We start from the raw sequence: 19,804 nt of genomic DNA, 5'->3' as shown, positions 1-19,804 counted from the left end.
TCTCTGGGGAGATACATCAATTTGAAAAACTGAAAACCCTGTCATTTCAGCTTGGGCGAATAATTCAAAGATTCTTTACAACTCAATATTCAAAACAGTTCTCTAACCATTCTCTTCGTCTTACTATCCCTTTTCCCATCTATCACAGTGTATGGGATTTCCTCCTTCGTCATGAGACGGCTGAAACCAAAACTTTTCTTAAAAATTATGTCTCAGGACGTTTACCTCATTTGCCACATAAAAATGGTCAACACCGCCGAGTACGCCAGAGCGATCGGAGTGGCAATGCGATGGAGCATCAAGCTGTACATCATTTTTCTTTGAGTCGATTGAGCAGTGGCAAAGTTATCAGAGAGCACAGGGCGGGTGAAGTAGAGGAAAGTGATGAAGAACCAGATGGTCTGAAATTTCACGAATTTCAAACATCTACAGGAAAAATGACACCTACATTCAACACTGCACACTTTCTATACTGTTTCACTGGAATGAAAAAAATGGAGAAGATGAATGCAGAGTAGGCAGCCATCAATCCCCATAAGACGGTTAGGTGCCAGATCAGAACTTCGTATGAGGGGATTCTTATCGGCCATGTTTCCGTTTGTTTTCTAAATATGATCAGAATTGAGAATTTCGCTCTGAAAAGTGCTTACATCTCATAAATGGAAAGACGGAGAAAGACAAGAATCATGGATCCGACGAGGAAGGAGCTCACGTAGAAAAAGAGCTGAAAATATAAATTCTGGTGTGCCTCTGGCGCGTCCCTTGTCCCAGAAACGCGGTTTTCATAGGCTCAGCTTATAACCGTTTTCCACTGAAATTTGAGAAGCTGGCGCACCTCTGCCGCTCACGTCACTTACCCAAAAAGAAACGCCACATGGCTTCCAGATAGTGGGTTTATACTCGTACTCAACATATCCGCCTTTTTTTGTTCTACACATTATTATATCGATTGGAATGGCCTACGTAGGAAGGTGGGAATAAATTGAGATTGGTTTTTATGGGGGTTGCAGACGTGGAAAAGAAAACAAGTAAAAAAATATTGCAGGGGCGGGTCACGTTTTTAGGATTTCTGTGATAATGTAACTTCTCGGTCTTCTTTCCCCTCACTAAAGAGATCAGGATCAGAAAAGTATTCTTGATAACATCTAGACAGGTGGTGTATCCCGGATTGAATCGTATTGGTCGAAGAAAGGGAAATCCTTCCGACGGGGCCGAAAAATTGTCGGTCAGAAATCTTCATTTTTTGAAAGTTTTTAAGGGTTTTTAGCGAAGTAAACAGTACGTTATGATTGTTTGGAATATTTATTGAGGAAGGGGCATTCTTTTTATACAAGAATTGATAATTTAAGTAGGTGTGTTAAACATGTGAAAAGTTTTGAACGCATGGGAAGAAATTTTGACCGGGAAACAAGTTGAAGGTATTATCGGTTCACGAACTCTTGCCGGAGGGTGTTAAAGGCGCATCTAATTTGTTTGAAATGGTCTCGAAGCGGAATACATGATTTGCAGTTCTTTTCAGTTCTTTTCAGACCTGCACATCTCAAAAATACGGATCTTTTTCAACTTCGAGACCATTTCGTGAACCGATAATAGAGAAATCCATCAATTTGTAGATCAATTAATTATAAATTGACTATGTGTTGTGCTGACAATAAACTTTCCCGGAGAGCCCAATACTTGGTCTTCATCAGATTTGAATGAGTTAAGAGCATCCAATAAGCAATTCCGCAAACTTACACACCTCCATTTACCAATTATCACAATTATCATTAGTGATTCTTGGTCTTCTCTCAAAATTCACTAAAAATGAACTATGAAATTGCAAAAACTTTGAGAAATTATCAAGATGAGAAACAAAGATCCGCCTGTTCGATATGACGAGGACGGATTGAACCCATATTCAGTCTCAAAGATTGTGATCCCATACATTTTTTAGAAAAAAAAGAAAATTCAATGAATTCCGTTATCTTCCTCAAAAAAAGATGATGGTTCCACCAATGGGCGGTTCACTAGTCCAGGATTACGGTAAATGATGTCTTGAAATTCAATTCCAATGATTCACTGCCACTCTTCTTCCAGATGGCACTCCACCATCGAACGGGTATTAGAATTATATTATTAGTGATTTTTATTGGGGTTGTAGTCTTGAATGGTTATTGGAGTAGAGAACCAAGAAATTCAGCTACCGTAACTAGCTCAGTTGCTCCATTCCACTGCCCCGTTGAATCTTGGAATCAGGTGCATCTAGACACCATCCCACTCCAAGATCTCCATCTGGAATATGTCCGAAACAATATCTCCCGCCGAGACAACATCCTTGGCTCTCAAATTCGAATCCTCACCACTTTTGTCTATCTCGATCATATTTCTATCACAACAACGTCTCAGAAAAGTTACGGGTGAGAAACGTTTTATTTTATCTCCTCTGTATGTTTTTTTCAGCAAAAAAGTCTACTGTCGATACTATAATTGTTTGAGGGAAGAGTTAGAAGGGTCGGAGTATCTGTCAATATTCTTCCCGATGAATGTGATAAGATGTCCGAGGAGAGTTGGTGCAAAGTATATGTCTATTAGTTTTGATATGCAAGGGGAGGAGCCACAAGAACCGATTCCACTGGTTTATAGGGTTTTTGAAAGTGAGTTGTTGCTCTGATTCTATGCCACATGCGAAGTATTTGGAGACGCGTTTCTCAAAATATCCATAAATTTGGTCATAAGTAACTTCGACTACGTGGAGTCTATTTCTGTCATCAAAACCTGCTAAATGTATCTGCGAGCCAAGTTATCTGCTCTAAAACTTTTCATTTTAATTAGCTTTTTTTCGCATGGAATTTTCGGTATTCCATGTGAAAAATCTTAAAGGGGGACGCGGTATTCCAAAAATCGAGATATTTTGATATGGGTCGACTCAGAATTTTGTAGAAAAGGAAAAAGTCTCTTGAAGCCAGGTCCGAAAATTTGTCTGAAACGAGTTATGAGGCTTCAAAGTGTCAAAAAAAGGACCTATCGCCGTGAACATGAAAAAATTTTGAAATATAAGGAAAATCTTCACGGCGAGAGACCCTTTTTTGACACTTTGAGGCCTCATAACTCGCTTTGGACTAATTTTCGGACCTGGCTCCAAGAGACTTTTTCCTTTTCTACAAAATTCTGAGTCGACCCATATTGAAATATCTCGATTTTTGGAATACCGCAGTCCCCCTTTCTCCATATGAAAATTTTGAGAGCTCATAACTCGGCTTGTAGCGACAACTAGCAGGTTTTGACTGCAGAAATGGACTCCCCGTAGTGGAAAGTATCTATAACTAATTTTATAGATAGTTTGAAAGCCGCGTCTCCAAACACTTCCCTTGTCAATCTTTTGATTCAGAATCCCCCATTTCAAACAAAATTTTCAGCCCCAATCCACGAGGTATCGGTATGTGTTGGCCCGATATATGGTTCGGAAAGCAAGTGGCTTGAAGTTGCAGAGTTCATAGAACACTATAAACTAATCGGCGTCAAACATTTTTATTTCACAATATTCAATATGAATGAGTATAGTAGAAAAATAATGGATGAGTATTTGAGAACCGGAGAGATTGAACTAACTGTGATTCAGTCGGAATACCATACAGTCGATTGGCAGTTTCATCTTCTGCAGATAAATGTGCATATTAATTCTCCCCAATTTTCAAAAATTTAATTTGGATTCCAGGAATGCCACCAACGAGCCAAGCATCATTCAAAATGGGTCATCAATGTGGATATTGATGAGAGGCTAATTATTCTTGAGTATGAAACAGTTGGAGATTTGTTGAGAGGGTATAATGATACAGTTGGTGAGGTGGCGTTTCCGATAAGAAGGATTCAGAAGACTGGGAGTTTGCCTGAGAGATTTGAGAGTGATGAGCAGGTGAGGCAGAATTTTAAAGTCTTGTTAACTATAACCGTGAGTTAGAAATAATGATTTACCGTACTCACTCTATTCCTTTATCTCTAGCAGTTGTTGGGTTACTGTTGCAATGAAGTGGCGCTACAGTAGGATGGCAGGCGGGAATTTGAGTTTTTGGGAATTTTCGCCTGCATTGGCGCCAAATTCGTCTGATACGCGGCTTTTTAAGGCGTCGAGACGGGCGTGCGCCATGGATTTGAACGAACACCGTCTTTCCGCCAAAGTTTCGCTGGGTGCGGGAAAAATTGAAGGTTTTTCAGTTGATATTTGGTGAAAAAATAGGGATTTTTGTCAAGGATCGTTTTTCGTAAAAGTATACATATCATAATAAATACAGTATGTATACTGATTCACAGCCAAATAACACGGTATTAACTAAACTTGAGCACAAGTTTTAAAGCTTCATGATAATATTATCAAATACAATCTTTTTTAGTACGTTGGTTTTCTCATGTTTTCCATAATTCCAGATAATCTCTGAAATGGAATTCCTCAAATACAACGTCTCCTCCCCCGTCACCTGGGGTGCATACAAATCCATCTATCGTCCGGAGAAGATAGCAGCTATGTACTATCATTTTTCCTATCAGAAGTATCCAGGAACAATTGGAGTGTTTGTGAGAAACGGAGCTGCTCTATTCAAACACTACCGTACCACCAAGGACAATATTCTGGGCTCCGGATGGCTCGCTATTCCGAAATATAGGAATTTCTCAATTGTCCCGGAAGATTCGACATTTGCTGAGAAACTTAAAGGTAATGTTTTGAAGAAAATTAAATATGTATATAATCAAAGAGTTTTGTATTGTGATGAGATAGCAGAAGGACCGTATGAGGAGTACAAGAAATTTGGACATGGCATATTTAATTGTAGATATAGAAATGATTCAAGTGGTGATAGTTATAAAGTTGTTGATTACTAGTCTGAATTTATATGTAATTTGTTATAAACATTTGTACAGACATAGACTTCTTCAAATTAAGGAAGATCAAGGAATTAATTTGGAGATTAGTGGTCATATGTCATTGGAAAGCTAAGAACACGCTGATTCCAGATCTATATTTAAAGTTTTGACCGCTGGCAAGTCATCACCCTGCTCGGACGCTATTAGTGTGTCTACAATATGTTAGCAGCAAGGACCCGGCTGTCGCGCCACCGGCGCCTTTCTCAAATGAGGTAGGTCAAACACCGCTCGGACAGAATTTTTAAAAAAAATTCCTTTCCAGACCTTTTCCCTAGCTTTTCACCCCAGAAGCGTCGCCCCCCTTCCTTTTCATTAATTCCCACGGTTAAACAAACAACACATGTCAACATCAAGTGACAACTAATTTGCACATTGTCTTTTTCGGTCTATTGTCTCGTCTTCACATACCCCTTATCTCGTTGGGAAATCTGACCTGACCCGTCATTGATTCATTGGATGACTGTTCCTTTTTCTACGCTCTTATTCTATTTTCTGATTTTGAAAAGTTTAAGTTTAAGCCATTTAGTCGTGTTTCACAATAGTTGCGCTAGTTTAGACGTTCTGTCCAGATGGGTGATCCATCCAGAACTGCTGGTTCCTTTCCTTCGGGATCAGCCAGTACTTCAATTGGATTCCTGTTGAAGACTGAACAATTTTAGGTTAGTTAGACATTCCTATAGGTTGTCTCGCTAGCGAGAATTCTGCATTTTATGCTTTGGATACGATACGAATCAAATTCAATGCCTTGGACGACATCAAAAATCCTGCTCTACTCCACAAACCCCTGGCCAAATGCATCGATATTTTCATCAGAAAGCAGATTCAGGTGGCTAAAGGAGATCTTGAAACCACTGGCTTTAGTAAGTTACGTTTCAATTTATTTCTGTTTTGATTATTAATTTTTCAATTTTTCAGGATGCAATGTGTTCAAGGATGGAGCCCGAAGAGGGCTAGTGGGTAGAGCTGTTGAGAAGAAAGGAACCCGATCTGCGGAGAAAATGAAGGAAACGATCCTAGTGTTCAAAGTGCATGAAGTATGACCGAACACCAGAATTTCGAAAGCAGAAGAAGAAGCGAGAGAAACAGGACAAATGGACCATAATCGTTTACGATGCAGAGTGTGTAGGGGTAAAATCGGGTGAATATAGTGGTAAGTCCATACTTTTTCACCTAAAGTTATTAAATTTTCAATTTTTCAGATGACCCATGCCGTGGACCAAAACAGATGCCAAACATGATCGTAGCCCACATGTTCTGCAACGAATGTCGTGGAAAAGCAGGGTGTCCAAACTGCAAACAACCAATCATATTCAGTTATAAGGATGATGAGGAGGAGGACAACCACCACTAAATTTGCTGGAGAAGAAGAGTTGGAAGCGACTAAGAATGTAGCATGGATGAGTCTGGACCAGAAGAGAGAAGTAAGACTTTGACCGAATTCTCCAAGTTTCTGATGACGGATCCAATAGCAAACGGAGCATATGTCATCGCTCATAACGGTGGACGATATGACCACATTATGGTGATGGCAGAGATGGATAGACTAGCTGGACCTGAGGCAACACCACCAAGTTTCATAATGAATGTCAAAACATTCATCAGTGCCGAGTTCACATACAAAAAGCAGAGGATAAACTTCTGAGACTCACTTCAATATCTTCAAAATGGTCTTTCCAGAATGCCCAGTACTTTCGGATTGACTGGAGAAGCTAAAAGATACTTCCCCTACCTCTACAACCACCCTGACAATTATGACAAAGTTCTCACAACAGAACCACCCAAGGGGTACTGTAGCCCCGATTTCATGGGCGCAGCCAAAAAAAGAAGAATTTGAAGAGTGGTACGAGGAGAATTATAATACACCGTTCAATTTGTACACGGAGTTGGAACGATACTGCTTGTCTGATGTCCGAATTCTGAGGCCAACCATGGTGGCTTTCATTGAGATTAGTGTTTTTTTTTAACAACTAAATTTGTTCCAATATACCCTTTTGAAAACGAAATTGAGGAGTCACTAGGAAACATTGGCTCTATTACAGTTTAGATGTCCTTTGAAAACTTGAACGTCCCAAAAAACACTTAGACGTCCTTTGAAACATTTAAACGTCCTTTCGGATCCCAAATATGTTCAAAAATGTTTAAGACGCACTCTCCGAGTCGATCGAGCATGGATCAACTGACCATAGGCACACGAAAAAAGTTGACCATCTCCGATTTGCCTATAATTTTGATCAAAGATAGTATCAAGTGTTCTTAGCAAATTGGGGTACTTTTTGGCCAGGTCCGTCACCTGGGTACCTAGAAAAATCAAAAAATCGATATTTTTCGAAAATTTTTCCTGAAGGAGTTAGGAATGAAATCTAAACGGGAAATTAATGTAGACACTATTTTAAGCATTTTTTGTGTTCAGAACAAAATTCCAGCTCAACACCTTCATAGTGAAAATTTTGAAAATTTATGAAATTTTCGGGTTTTTTTCATGAAATCGCTTTAATCTCGGCAGGGACACGAGAAGACGGGCTTTTTTATTTTAAATTCGGAATCTACATAACATTTGGTATTGGAAACATACTGTCCCTACTCGTAACTCTAGACCCAAAGAAAGATTTTTTGGGAAGAATGAGAAAAACTGCCATTTCAATTTTCAAGTCCTTCCAGTAAATTATTTTTGATGTTTTAAAATAATGGTTTTTTGAAGTTTTTCATTTAATCATGTCATTTTTATTCAGTTCCGGTACAATTTTCGATCAAACTAACAAAAAAAATTTCGAAAAAATTGAATTTTTTGATTTCTGAAAATTTTCTCCCGAATTGAATCATTCCGACTGAAATGTTAAGGATACCATTATAAAATCAGGAGAATATTACTGGAACATTCTTAAGGTTCATAAAAAACTTGATTTCCACTGTCGGGCCACCTGCTACTTTCGCGTTCATGGTGAAATTCAGCTAAATTTTCAACTTGGGAAGTTGGTGCAACGGTACTTCATACTTGCAACGTTATTTGACAGGGAATTGCGATGAATATGACAGGAATAGTGAAAAAACTGCAAAAATTGATAGATTCAGCAAGATTTACGAAAAAAGCTTTAAAAGTTTTTTCCTGATATCCATAAAAAGGTCAGACCATTGAACATTTATGAGTCCTAATTTTTTAAAGCTTTTTTCGTAAATCTTCTATCAATTTTTGCAGTTTTTTCACTATTCCTGTCATATTCATCGCAATTCCCTGTCAAATAACGTTGCAAGTATGAAGTACCGTTGCACCAACTTCCCAAGTTGAAAATTTAGCTGAATTTCACCATGAACGCGAAAGTAGCAGGTGGCCCGACAGTGGAAATCAAGTTTTTTATGAACCTTAAGAATGTTCCAGTAATATTCTCCTGATTTTATAATGGTATCCTTAACATTTCAGTCGGAATGATTCAATTCGGGAGAAAATTTTCAGAAATCAAAAAATTCAATTTTTTCGAAATTTTTTTTGTTAGTTTGATCGAAAATTGTACCGGAACTGAATAAAAATGACATGATTAAATGAAAAACTTCAAAAAACCATTATTTTAAAACATCAAAAATAATTTACTGGAAGGACTTGAAAATTGAAATGGCAGTTTTTCTCATTCTTCCCAAAAAATCTTTCTTTGGGTCTAGAGTTACGAGTAGGGACAGCATGTTTCCAATACCAAATGTTATGTAGATTCCGAATTTAAAATAAAAAAGCCCGTCTTCTCGTGTCCCTGCCGAGATAAAAGCGATTTCATGAAAAAAACCCGAAAATTTCATAAATTTTCAAAATTTTCACTATGAAGGTGTTGAGCTGGAATTTCGTTCTAAACACAAAAAATGCTTAAAATAGTGTCTACATTAATTTCCCGTTTAGATTTCATTCCTAACTCCTTCAGGAAAAATTTTCGAAAAATATCGATTTTTTGATTTTTCTAGGTACCCAGGTGACGGACCTGGCCAAAAAGTACCCCAATTTGCTAAGAACACTTGATACTATCTTTGATCAAAATTATAGGCAAATCGGAGATGGTCAACTTTTTTCGTGTGCCTACGGGTGATCGAACGAGTCAGAGAGTGCGTCTTAAACGCCCCTTAAAACATTTAGACGTCCCAAAAAACGTTTAGACGTCCCATTAAGTATTGAGACGTCCCTTGAAGTCCGAAAATTTGGTTTTAAATACTTAGACGTCCCACAAAACATTTAGACGTCCCAAAAAACATTTAAACGTCCCAAAAAATGTTTAGACGTCCTTTCAACACTAAAAGCCACTGAAAGTGTTCAAGGGACGTCAAAATATTTTTTGGGACGTTTAAATGTTTTTTGGGACGTTTAAATCTTCAGAACTATATTTTGGGATTACAAAGGACGTCTAAACATTTTATGGGACGTTTAAACGTTTTTTGGGACGTCTAAACTTTTGAAAGGACGTTTAAAAAAATTAGAGTTTGAAAGGACGTTTAAGTGTTTCAAGGGACGTCTAAGTGTTTTAAGGGACGTTTAAGTGTTTTAAGGGACGTTTTAGTTTTTAAAGGACATCTAAACTGTAATAGAGCCGAAACATTTTCTCCAATTCAAAAATTATTGTGAAGAATTTTGCATTTTTCACTAAACCGGGCTACACAAAAGAACTCAAAGAACTGAGTGAGGCGGCAAGCGCAGGAAACATCAGATTACGAGCCGAATGCGTGCATTTCACGCTTTTCCGAACTTCTCATGGAACGGCCACTAAGATTCCCGGGCTATTCGACGAGAGTTGTATAAATAAAAAATTTTTTAGGATTCTAGCGGAAAAATAACAGAAAGACCTTAAAAACAATAAAATTCTTAAGAAAAATCCCAAATTCTCTTTAGAAATGAATATGTTGCGATATTCGCGTTCAGAAGCTACGATGCTTTTATCAAACATGTCACTGAAAATAACAATCCACCAAAGTATCAATGCTGACATTCCAAATCTCTCACAGTTAAGCACTTATTCCTTTATGAATTTCAATAACCCCACTTGAATGAATGAGTTTTATTGAAGAAAAAAACATGCATTTTGTCATTGAAACAATGAAATAATTCAAGATGAAGCTCCGTGAATTCGTGCGCAGCAGAAGGCTTGATGGTGCAGGGTGGGGGTGGCCGATCCAGCACAGTATAAATACCCGGTTTTCATCTTTGGTATCGGTATTAGAGTAATCTGAAATATGTTTCTAAGTTTCGAAATGGCGATAAAATTACAGAATCACTGACCGGTTGGTAGTGATTGACTATCTTTTCACCCTCATCGTCGGTAAGCGCAGACGTTATTTGATCATAAACTTTGTTATGCTCCCAAGTGGCGCACGCTCGAATATCCTTCTCGCCGCAGGGACTGGGTACGATCCATATACACTTTTGGAAAGGAAATTAAAATATTTGAGCAAATGGTTTTGATTTGAAAGACTTACCTCGAATTGATGTTTGGTTGGGCATGCCATAGAGTTAGAAACAATTAGTGTCAAAATGAACAAGGAGAAATTCATTCTCTCGAGCTTCTCAAGATTTTCGAATGAATCATACGGTTACAGCACTGCTATCTATACTATTCCTTTCGCCTCTTTTCCTCTTCTTCGGCAATACTGTCTGTAGAATAGAACCCGTAGAATAGAATTCTTGGGTGTCTCTGCCCGTTATGGAAACGACCTGTAAGATAGAAAAGTTAAATTCAACAAGATTCAATAAGCCTATACTTACCGTAACTAAAACCCGAAGAACAAAAATTAGAATTCAAAAAAAATCAAAAAAAGACCCCAATGCAGTATAGAGTCGTAACATGCTCTGATGACGGTGAGCATCTAGAATGAATGATATGAAGAGGAAGAAGATGGGCGGGGACTAGTCAAGATTCTCAAATGAAGAATAAGGTTACATCACTGCTATCTATACTATTCCTTTTGGCTCTTTTCCTCTTCTTTGGCAATACTGTCTACTCCCCAGGCATGATTCACACGCATTTGTTTTCCATTTGTTTTGCCTTCTTAAGGCGAGCTGACTCAGCGGTTGCAAAAAAAACTGATTTTTCATCGCTCACCTTGTCAACAAAATTTTCTGATTTTTTGAACTGATGACGAAATTCAGGCAGAAACGCTGGAAAATAAGGCATCAAAAGAACGGCATCTGCAAAGCCGTGTGAATCATCCCTAAGAGGAAGACAATATAGCCGAAGAAGAGAATCAGTCAAGGCAAAGCCGTGCTGTACCCTTATGTTTCATTTGATCAGAATCATGAGATATCATATATATATATATATAGTCACATCTAAAGTTGAGCTCCATTTCCGTAGTTGACATCATTATTGTACGACTTCTTCCTAGTAAGTTATGGACAGAGTAATTTCTTCCTCAAAACTCTCCAGGGAGTGTCCGTACAAAAAAGTCGTCAATTACAAAACTCAAGCTCTATTTTTAATCTGTATCCTCAAATTACTCGCACGTACCCTTCTTCTGCCCAATCACCCCATGAGTTTTTGATAATCCAATAGTTGAAGGATCGTCCACGGTTATCTTGGATTGTCCAACAATTATTCCAGCGTGCCAGTCTTTGGCAACTCTGCAGTAATCGTCGATAATGCCACCTCTATCATAATGCTGGAACTGTTCTCCCGCTTTGAAGTCTAAAACAATTGGGATAATTTGAACTTAAAATTTAATAAATAAAGCCAATGCTACTTAACGAAAACTCACAAACAGCCACTGGAGCTCTCCATTTTGTGAACACATGAATGGTCCGTTCCTCAGCTTTCCTGGTGTTGATCCTTGCAAAGTTGAACTATTTCTGAATTACTACACTGCTCAGCCAAAATTTGATTCCTACCGCTCTCACAACTCGTTCCATCTTCCTTGCACGACATTGGTCCGTCGAGTACGCACGTGCTTGGTCATATGGATATCTTCTTCGGCCGCAAGTCCGTATCTTCTGACATACTCCACGCCTAGTATCAAGCTACCTCCCTGACAACCAGGGTTTCTCGATCCAGAAGAGACTGAACATGTGCTTTTTAACAGTGTCGATGGTTTAAGACTCACAGTAAATCTCCCTTCATTCGCTGCATTTCTACTTTTGAGCGACCTCGATTAACTCGGCCTTCATCTTCATAATGATGGCACACTACTCAAGCAACCAACAAACACTTTCATCTGTTTGTAATTCTGTTCATCCGGATGTCCAAATAGAACATTTGTTGCGAAACCCACATAGCTCTCCGTTTTTCCGTGCATACACCCTGACGCGCAACTGCAGGCTTTATGTGGAAATTTTGGGTATTTTATTTTGTTTCCGACCTTGCTGCGCTGTTATCATTTTCCTTTTTCTTCCGCTTTTTCGTTATCTTATCAATTACGTGAGAGACACACGGTATTTTCACTAAAAACGGTTGTTTTCAGCTTGAAACAATGGTTACCACCCGAAAAAGTGCAAAGTTGAGCAAATGGGAACGTCTTCCTGTCGAATTACAGCAACAAGTGCTGGGCAGTTTGGATAATTTAGATAGGTGAGTTGTTTGGAAAGGTTCTGAGGAAAATTATAAGATTAAATGTATATCGTGAGCGGGATCGTGACTAATAGTCTAGTTGATTTCCCTGTTTTAAGTTTCAGCACTGTTAAATTCAAAAATCCTGGGATATGCAGTTTTGCCCAATGATTTAGGGTCTGAATATTAAACAAATCTGAAACTCTCTAATCAAATCAACTGGTTTTCTTATTTTCAGACTCCAAATCCGTCAAGTCTCAAAGGAAATGCTGAGCGTCTCAGAGAACATCCCCATCGTCACCCACTCCATCCACTTCCTCACGACACCTAAAAATAAGTATTTTTGGTTGAACTGGACGGATAAGGAAGGTCAACGCTCCATCACCAATCGGAAGGAATGCAAGAAAGAGAAAAATGGAAGTCTTGCAGTGAAATCGCTTCTAAACTTTTTTGCATGTCGTTTTTCAAAGGTCACTCAACTGGATATCGACAATATTTTTGAAATTCAAAATGGGATCGACACCGTCGAACGAATCATCGCGGAAGCTCATACAAGAAATATTCGAATCCGTGCCGAAGAAGTTTGTTTGAACCTCCTCAACGCCGTGTCTGCTCCACTGGTCATACAATTCTTCGAACTATTCGATGCGGATGTTTTGAAGACTCTAAAACTGGTCGATCCGCCAGGCAACGTTGTCGACGCAATCAGTGAGACGGTGCAATTCAGAAGTTGCTCGAAACTTTCAATCTCCAGTGCTCATTATGATTCCACTCCTTCGCAACACTACAGTTTGAGAAACATGTTGCACTTGGTTGATTTCCGTATCAGAAGAGACCAGTACACAGCTCAAGAATTGTTCGATTTGGTGCAGGTGAGTCTCTTATCATGTTCCATTGCTTATTTTCAGTTGTCATTTTTAATTTCAGAGCTATCGACTCAAACCACTGAAGAAAGGAGACCGCCTTCAAATATACCACACTACTAAGTCATCAACTGAAGAAGAAATCTCCAATGTTCTGGACGCATTCCCTACAGAACCAAACCCACGACCACCTTCGTGAGTTGACTATTCTTGGTTGAAATGTTATTAAAATTGGTGTTTTTCAGCTATACAAGAAACGATATTCGTGTGATCTACATGGTCGATCCGGAGCTTCAGCTTATAGTGGACACTTTCGGTAGTAGTGTATGTATGTGCGTAACAGAACGACGACCACTATCAACATCCTTATTAGATTTATATTGAAATTGTTATTCTTTTAATTCTCATGTTTCTATGTCCGTCTTATCGAATAATTGTTCCTTTCTTTTCTGTGCTTTTTTTTGAAGCTTCTAAGGCTGTTAATGATTTTCAGCGACAAGAGAACCTATTAAAATTTTAAAAAAATTATCTGAGAACACAATTTATTGGAAGTAAAGCTCCAAAATACGGATAGAAACAAAAACAGTTAAACAAAATAAAAAATTCCCCTTCTTATCATTACATCTCTCCCAGCTTCTCCTTCCTCTCCTTCTTCCCAATTATCTGATCTTCGTACAGTCTGATTTCCAAAACCACTCCATCATCCAATGGGAAGTGTTGGATATGCTTCACATACTCCGTATCCCTCTTCTCACATTTCGATGAAATATCGAATAGAGCAATGGCTCCGTTGATGTCGATTTCGGTGTCACTGATGTGGAAGTAGGAGCCACGAGGGTGGTCGTGGTGGCGGAATGCCTGGAATAAGGATAACAAGTTGTGTTTTTTTGGTTCTTTTCTCATAAATTCAGGTGATTTGCGCCAAATTGTTTTAAAATATTCATTTTTCATCTTTTCTCGATTTCAACCAGAATTACTTTAAAGTTTTGATAAAAGGCGGCTGTGAGCCCTGTGCTGTCTTAACTTTGTCAGGTAACATGAAAACCTGCTGTTATATATTTCCAACCGATTCAGTCAAAGAATTTCAGACAAATGAGTCCAAGGCATATTTGAAAGCCAGATAGTTATACAGACGGATGAAATTAATTGCTCACTGTTACATGTTGAAATATACGGTGTCTCAATCAGATATTCATTGTAGTCCATTTTTTCTACAGCATGTATCTCTATCAAAACGCAATGTTACAAGCTGAAAAATATACGAAAATGTAGATCTCGGCGACTTCTATGTCTGTGAGCTATCACGGGTTGGATATACCAAAATTGTGCAGAAAAACTCAAAAGAACATTTCGTGGTATTCATTCTAGTTCGTCCCGCCAATATCTGCATTTTAGTACATTTTTTCAACTCATAACAGAACGAGTTTCGCGCAAACCCAGCTCTCAAGCACAGATCTCCAAACTGACTGAAAAACTATAAAAATTGTGATAAAACGCAATCTCGCTAAAAAAAATAGAATTCCCGTTAAACCAGTCTTAGCAAATTACGGTAGGTGAGTGGTTAGGCGGGAATCTGAAATTTGGCTTAATTTTTGAATTTTGGATTTTTTTTCTCTACTTTCGTCATTAAAAAACGCCAACAATCATTTTTAATTAGAACAATTCTTGAAAAAACTTCAAAATTGTGAAAATCCCGCCAAACCACAGTCTCAGCAGGTTACGGTTTGAGAGCGACAAGGCGGGAATTCAAATTTCCAAATGAAACTTTGATAATTTACAACTGGTCAGTATTTAGCTAATTCTGATTGCAAAACTTAAAATTCTCATGGTAGAAATAATCTAGTCATGTTAATAAACAAGATTCTTACCTTAATAATCTGCCAACACTCCTCTGCCTCCATCTTCCTCGTAAAATCAACCCAAAATATCTTCTCAAAATGCACAAAATCCTCCATCCTCACCACATCCTTACAGTCTTTCATCGACATGTAAGTCACCTTCTTCGCCTGTTTCCATTGTTCCAGTCTCACCAACTTTTTATGAATCTCTGCGGACACTTTTGTGTTCAACTCGATTCCATATAGAACTGATGGGTTGAAGTAGGTCAACAGTTCCAAATGTTTCTCAACAAGACCTTCGGTGATTGTACTATGGAAATGGGCAGTTTCAGCGGGGATTCTGAGATTTCCCTCTTGGAGTTTTTTGATGAGTTGAGTCAGAAAATGATTCTGATCTATCTCAACACCTCCAATATCCAATAGCTCTATCCGCACATCCGGTAGCCTCAGAATCTCCAAAAAGTCCTTGATACAACTATAATGAGAATAGACCCTGGTGAAGAGGGTATCCTTTCCAGCGCGGATTTGGAGACTAGTGAAGTAGGGGACCTTAGTTGGTTCGAGGCACAAAGAGATTTTAAGGGATTGGTGGGGAGAACAGATGTCGGTGATAGAGTAGTTCATAGTTGTGAATATTGTGGAGGAAAGTTGTGAAATTTTTTTAAAAGGAAAAACTGCAAATAGTCACCTTTTTCTCCCTGCCGTCTCTCAATGCATTTTCTGACGATTTTCATGACTTTGGGCAAACAATGACGTGAAAATCAAAAGTTTAAGATGACTGGGGTGCCTTGGACGTGTTTTTCTCTCCCAATGGAGACTTGAGGATATTTTGTTTTTACAGGTTGGGTGTACAGAACAATTTGAGAATTCTGGAGTTCCTTGGGCGCGTTTTCTCTACATATGAAAATGTGGACTTTTACTAACGTATGTATAGTTCTACTAGCCAATTTCAGAAGTCTAGGGTTTTCTTCTACTTGAAGTTATTCACCACATATTCTTCTTAGCATATAATCCAAATCTTAAGAACATCTTAGTCTTACAGGTAACAAAAGATAATTGGGCCTGGTTAGGCAATAAGGGACAGTATACGGTCTGGAAGCCCTGAAATTCAAAAGTATGGTTACGGTAGCAGGACTCGAAGGAAGTGGACTACGGTAGTGGAGATGCCATTCACCCAGCTTAGAAAAAATAATATCTTAAAATGTGTGGTTACATATCTCATTTCCTTGAAATCCGCAACTGTAATCCGTGACACTAACTTACATACGATCAGCTTCGCAAATGAAATTTGCTGAGTATCGACTCACATACTATTTTAAGACAATGTTAATCAAAATTGCAAATTTCGATAGTCTGGGGCAACGTTTTCCTCTGTGTTTGAGGGCTTATTTTGTATCACTGTTATGTCGGAGTTGATACTCAGCCAATACACACCAAGAGATTACTCGGCATGTGTCTCCTGCTCGTTTGAGCTTATTTCCACTGGAGTTGACAGCATATTGCTATTAGTACAAACCCCCCCGAATTTCAAAGCAAATAAGTAATTTCCTTGAAATCCGCTCTCCTGAGCCGTAATCCTCTTGCCCAGTTTCATCTGATGCGTACTATTAGTCTTTATCTCACGCTCATCGCTGTTGCTATGAGAGATAAGACCTTTGTGGACATCATATGTTACTTCTCGTGATTAATCTTTTCACTTCTTCGCCTCCCACTTTTTCAATCGATAATTAAGTTATATTTCCGGTAATGGCTCCACCACGACGTGTTACCACTACTGCCGAATTCAGAAGACTGACAATTACAGAAAAGATTAAGGTTATAAAAAGGATGAAGTTGTTTGATAGGTAAGTTGGCTTGAGAGTGGACTAAGTATGCGAGAGAGATCAATTGAACTTTTTCAGAGCAACAATAGTAGTTGACGACCTTGCTTTACTCGGCTACCGTACCCCCCTAAAACTGAAGCACGCTGATATCGAGGAGTACGTCCTTATGAAAATGCCAGAAGGTTCTGTTCGACAAGCACCAGAAGTATGTGTGACCACTACGGATCACAGAAAGGGAATGACACAACGCATTGTCTTTGGGTACTTTATAAATCATTTCCGGGGCAGCCTTGAGACATTCACTGATTGTTTCACTATCAATTTTAGTGAGGGATATGAAAATCACTTCTTCGGAATGATGATTTCAGTAATAAGAGGGAACCAGGGAGTGGTCATCAGATGCGAGAAGTTTCAATGGCGATGTACTCCCGAGAATCATAAATGGATAGAGACAGTCGTCAAGTTCCTTGAACCAGGCCTTCTGAAAACTATAGTTTTAATGGAGGATTGTACTCAGAGCCTTCTGAATGAGATTTCGGTGACAGTACAGTTTAAGCAATGCGAGGCGTTCAAATTCAATGAAATCAAGAATGGAGTTAAGTTGAATTTGGAAAAGTTGAAGCATTTTAAGAGGCTCGAAGTTGCTATAAGGAAATTCACCAAAGGAAACTTCGAGGAGTTGGTTGAGGTAGGATGGTGGCTAACTTTTAAGTTAAAAGTTGCATATTCCAGAATTTCCGCAAACCACTCCCGGTTGGCAGCTCATTCATAATCAATACGAAACCTGGTGGTATGACATGGAAGAATAAGACTGTAAGATCTTCCGACAACATTCAAAAGTTTGCTACCCAAACTGCCAACCAGATTCTAATTGTCAAAATCGACAAGAATCGTGTTCAAGGAGTCGTCTGTCGAGAACACGAGAGACACCCAAAGTTTGATAACTATATTAAAGTGGAGAAGTCTAAGCGGATTCCAGTGGTCCTACCGAAGAATTGACTCATTTGTTTTCCTTTTTTTGGCAGATCTCTTAAGAATATCAATCCATATGTACTCCTTGTCTGTATACTGCTACACGACGAGGCCAGGGGTACCAATGCAGCCACGCTCTATTGACAAGACCTGCTATATAAATTTGAGTGTTCACCCTGCCGCAAAAAAATGCATCATTTTTGTTATCAGAGCGCGGCTGCTACTGTTTTTCTATTGATCCTCAGTTGTTCATTCCCTTTTATTATATTTCAATATGATACTCATAGTTATCAGGGCCCGGGCCTAACCTTTTCTGAGTCCCATAAGCTCCACCCACTTTTCAATATCTTACCGCACTCGCACTGACTCAAATGTCTTTTATTACAATTATCATTACATAAAGATACAATAAACTCCACAATTAATCACAATTTCACAATAATTTACTGCTTCTGAGCTGCCTCGATCAACTCGGCCTTCTTCTTTTCAATGATGGCGTGATAGACCTTTTGATCTCCCTCCGATTGGCTCTTGATGTACTCATTGAGTTCTCCGAACATCTTTCCGATGATTGCCAGAGAAGTGGCCGCATCACGTTTTGGCTCGTCGTCCTTTGGTTTGTAGGTGGCGGCGATCTTCAAGATTCCAGCGATGGCTCCCTCGGAGAGACCAGCGGCGACCATATCGGCCTTGGCTTTTTCGACTGCAAATTTGTTTTGTGTGGGTATGGTTCATACATTTTATACCATTAAAAAGCGGAAAACTTGAGGATTTCAAAAATATAACTTGATTTTTGATTAGTCGAAAACTCGACGAGATACGAAGCTCCAAACTTTCAGAGTCATGTATTTACCTGACTTTTCAACTCATCAAAGATCTAATTACATATTTGGAATCCTCGAGTTTTCAGCTTTTCATTAGTTAATTTTGCAAAATGAAAACGATTTTGAGCAGTGTTGCAAGTGCGCTCTACTGGACTTTCAAATGGTAATAATCGCAAGAGAGCCCTCCGCCATCGACGGAGGTTCAATAGAGCGCGGATTCTTAAATTTTGCCTTTGAATCGTTGTTCTAAAGCGCAATTTTTATAATTATGAAAAAAAATTTGAAATGTTTTATCTAAAATGTTTGTTTTCTATTTTCAAAAGTTTTTTCCAGTCCTCCTTCACTTCCCGTTGTCTCAAAATGTGATTTTTATATTAAACAAGTCTCGGGCTACATTTTCATAGTTAACAACTTTTCGATAGCTCCGCCCACTTTTGAGATACACTAGCTTTCCCTGGAGCGCCCTTCATTGTCCTTGCCTAAGTTCCTCTTTTTCAAGGCGCATATCTCAAAATCTGGAATAGCTAGAAAAAAGTTGTCAACTAATAAAACATAGCCCTTTTTAAGAGCTATTCGACTATATTAATTTCATTAAAATTGAACAAAATTTGAGTTAGTTACAGCTTTTCAAAGTTGATTACATAAGGCAACTCACGTTTCTCTGCCATTTCTGCAAGTAGAAGAATTTCAGTCACCAAATGAGTTGATGTCTATTACTCCACTACCCTCTAGCCTATTTATACCAAATGAAAATTTTGTGACTTTGTACCTTCCTGACCCCGCCCCTCTAATGCTTACGTGTTCCGAACAACAAAAACCGAAAATAATTTGATGAAATGTGTCAAATTGACATTCCAACACTGATAACGAGTGACACTATTACAACGTGTTTGCGATATTATATTAATGCAACTTTTGAAATAAACCGAACAAACACAAAAATTTTTAGTGATCAAAAAAAATCCAAAATTTCTGAAAATTTCTGAAAATCACACCACTTCCAGATAGTCTCACTATGATATACACTAAAATTACTTACAACATGTTTATATTTCTATATAGATCAAACCAAGAGCTACATTT

At 38.5% G+C, this 19,804-nt stretch overlaps 8 protein-coding genes across 8 annotated transcripts; 4 read left to right on the top strand and 4 right to left on the bottom strand.

The window, feature by feature from the left end:
- Positions 1–89: 89 nt before the first annotated feature.
- Positions 90–688, bottom strand: GCK72_021875 (uncharacterized protein; the record flags this gene model as incomplete). The annotated part of the gene is made up of 4 exons (XM_003105230.2): positions 90–180; positions 226–401; positions 449–605; positions 651–688. 4 exons carry the CDS (start codon positions 686–688, stop codon positions 90–92), a joined length of 462 nt encoding a protein of 153 aa, XP_003105278.2.
- A 1,294-nt stretch (positions 689–1,982) lies between these two features.
- GCK72_021874 (uncharacterized protein) lies at positions 1,983–6,250 on the top strand (the record flags this gene model as incomplete). Its single annotated transcript, XM_053734549.1, has 10 exons — positions 1,983–2,025; positions 2,183–2,399; positions 2,443–2,636; positions 3,399–3,592; positions 3,698–3,895; positions 4,405–4,690; positions 5,580–5,759; positions 5,815–5,933; positions 5,986–6,049; positions 6,099–6,250. The coding sequence occupies 10 exons, from the start codon at positions 1,983–1,985 to the stop codon at positions 6,248–6,250; spliced, it is 1,647 nt and encodes a 548-aa protein (XP_053583462.1).
- A 42-nt stretch (positions 6,251–6,292) lies between these two features.
- Positions 6,293–6,541, top strand: GCK72_021873 (uncharacterized protein; the record flags this gene model as incomplete). Its single annotated transcript, XM_053734548.1, has 1 exon — positions 6,293–6,541. One exon carries the CDS (start codon positions 6,293–6,295, stop codon positions 6,539–6,541), a length of 249 nt encoding a protein of 82 aa, XP_053583461.1.
- Positions 6,542–9,971: 3,430 nt separating this feature from the next.
- GCK72_021872 (uncharacterized protein) lies at positions 9,972–10,371 on the bottom strand (the record flags this gene model as incomplete). The annotated part of the gene is made up of 3 exons (XM_053734547.1): positions 9,972–10,091; positions 10,145–10,285; positions 10,342–10,371. 3 exons carry the CDS (start codon positions 10,369–10,371, stop codon positions 9,972–9,974), a joined length of 291 nt encoding a protein of 96 aa, XP_053583460.1.
- A 1,953-nt stretch (positions 10,372–12,324) lies between these two features.
- Positions 12,325–13,648, top strand: GCK72_021871 (uncharacterized protein; the record flags this gene model as incomplete). Its single annotated transcript, XM_003105191.2, has 4 exons — positions 12,325–12,422; positions 12,640–13,273; positions 13,329–13,459; positions 13,510–13,648. The coding sequence occupies 4 exons, from the start codon at positions 12,325–12,327 to the stop codon at positions 13,646–13,648; spliced, it is 1,002 nt and encodes a 333-aa protein (XP_003105239.2).
- Positions 13,649–13,882: 234 nt separating this feature from the next.
- On the bottom strand, positions 13,883–15,726 carry GCK72_021870 (uncharacterized protein; the record flags this gene model as incomplete). The annotated part of the gene is made up of 2 exons (XM_003105211.2): positions 13,883–14,122; positions 15,133–15,726. The coding sequence occupies 2 exons, from the start codon at positions 15,724–15,726 to the stop codon at positions 13,883–13,885; spliced, it is 834 nt and encodes a 277-aa protein (XP_003105259.2).
- Positions 15,727–16,848: 1,122 nt separating this feature from the next.
- GCK72_021869 (uncharacterized protein) lies at positions 16,849–17,924 on the top strand (the record flags this gene model as incomplete). The annotated part of the gene is made up of 4 exons (XM_053734546.1): positions 16,849–16,946; positions 17,004–17,186; positions 17,253–17,613; positions 17,658–17,924. The coding sequence occupies 4 exons, from the start codon at positions 16,849–16,851 to the stop codon at positions 17,922–17,924; spliced, it is 909 nt and encodes a 302-aa protein (XP_053583459.1).
- Positions 17,925–18,340: 416 nt separating this feature from the next.
- On the bottom strand, positions 18,341–18,580 carry GCK72_021868 (uncharacterized protein; the record flags this gene model as incomplete). The annotated part of the gene is made up of 1 exon (XM_003105138.2): positions 18,341–18,580. One exon carries the CDS (start codon positions 18,578–18,580, stop codon positions 18,341–18,343), a length of 240 nt encoding a protein of 79 aa, XP_003105186.2.
- Positions 18,581–19,804: the final 1,224 nt, after the last annotated feature.

The sequence above is a fragment of the Caenorhabditis remanei genome, chromosome V (assembly GCF_010183535.1).
Source record: "Caenorhabditis remanei strain PX506 chromosome V, whole genome shotgun sequence".
Taxonomy (NCBI): Eukaryota; Metazoa; Nematoda; class Chromadorea; order Rhabditida; family Rhabditidae; genus Caenorhabditis; species Caenorhabditis remanei.
This window is presented reverse-complemented; position numbering and strand designations above follow the sequence as displayed.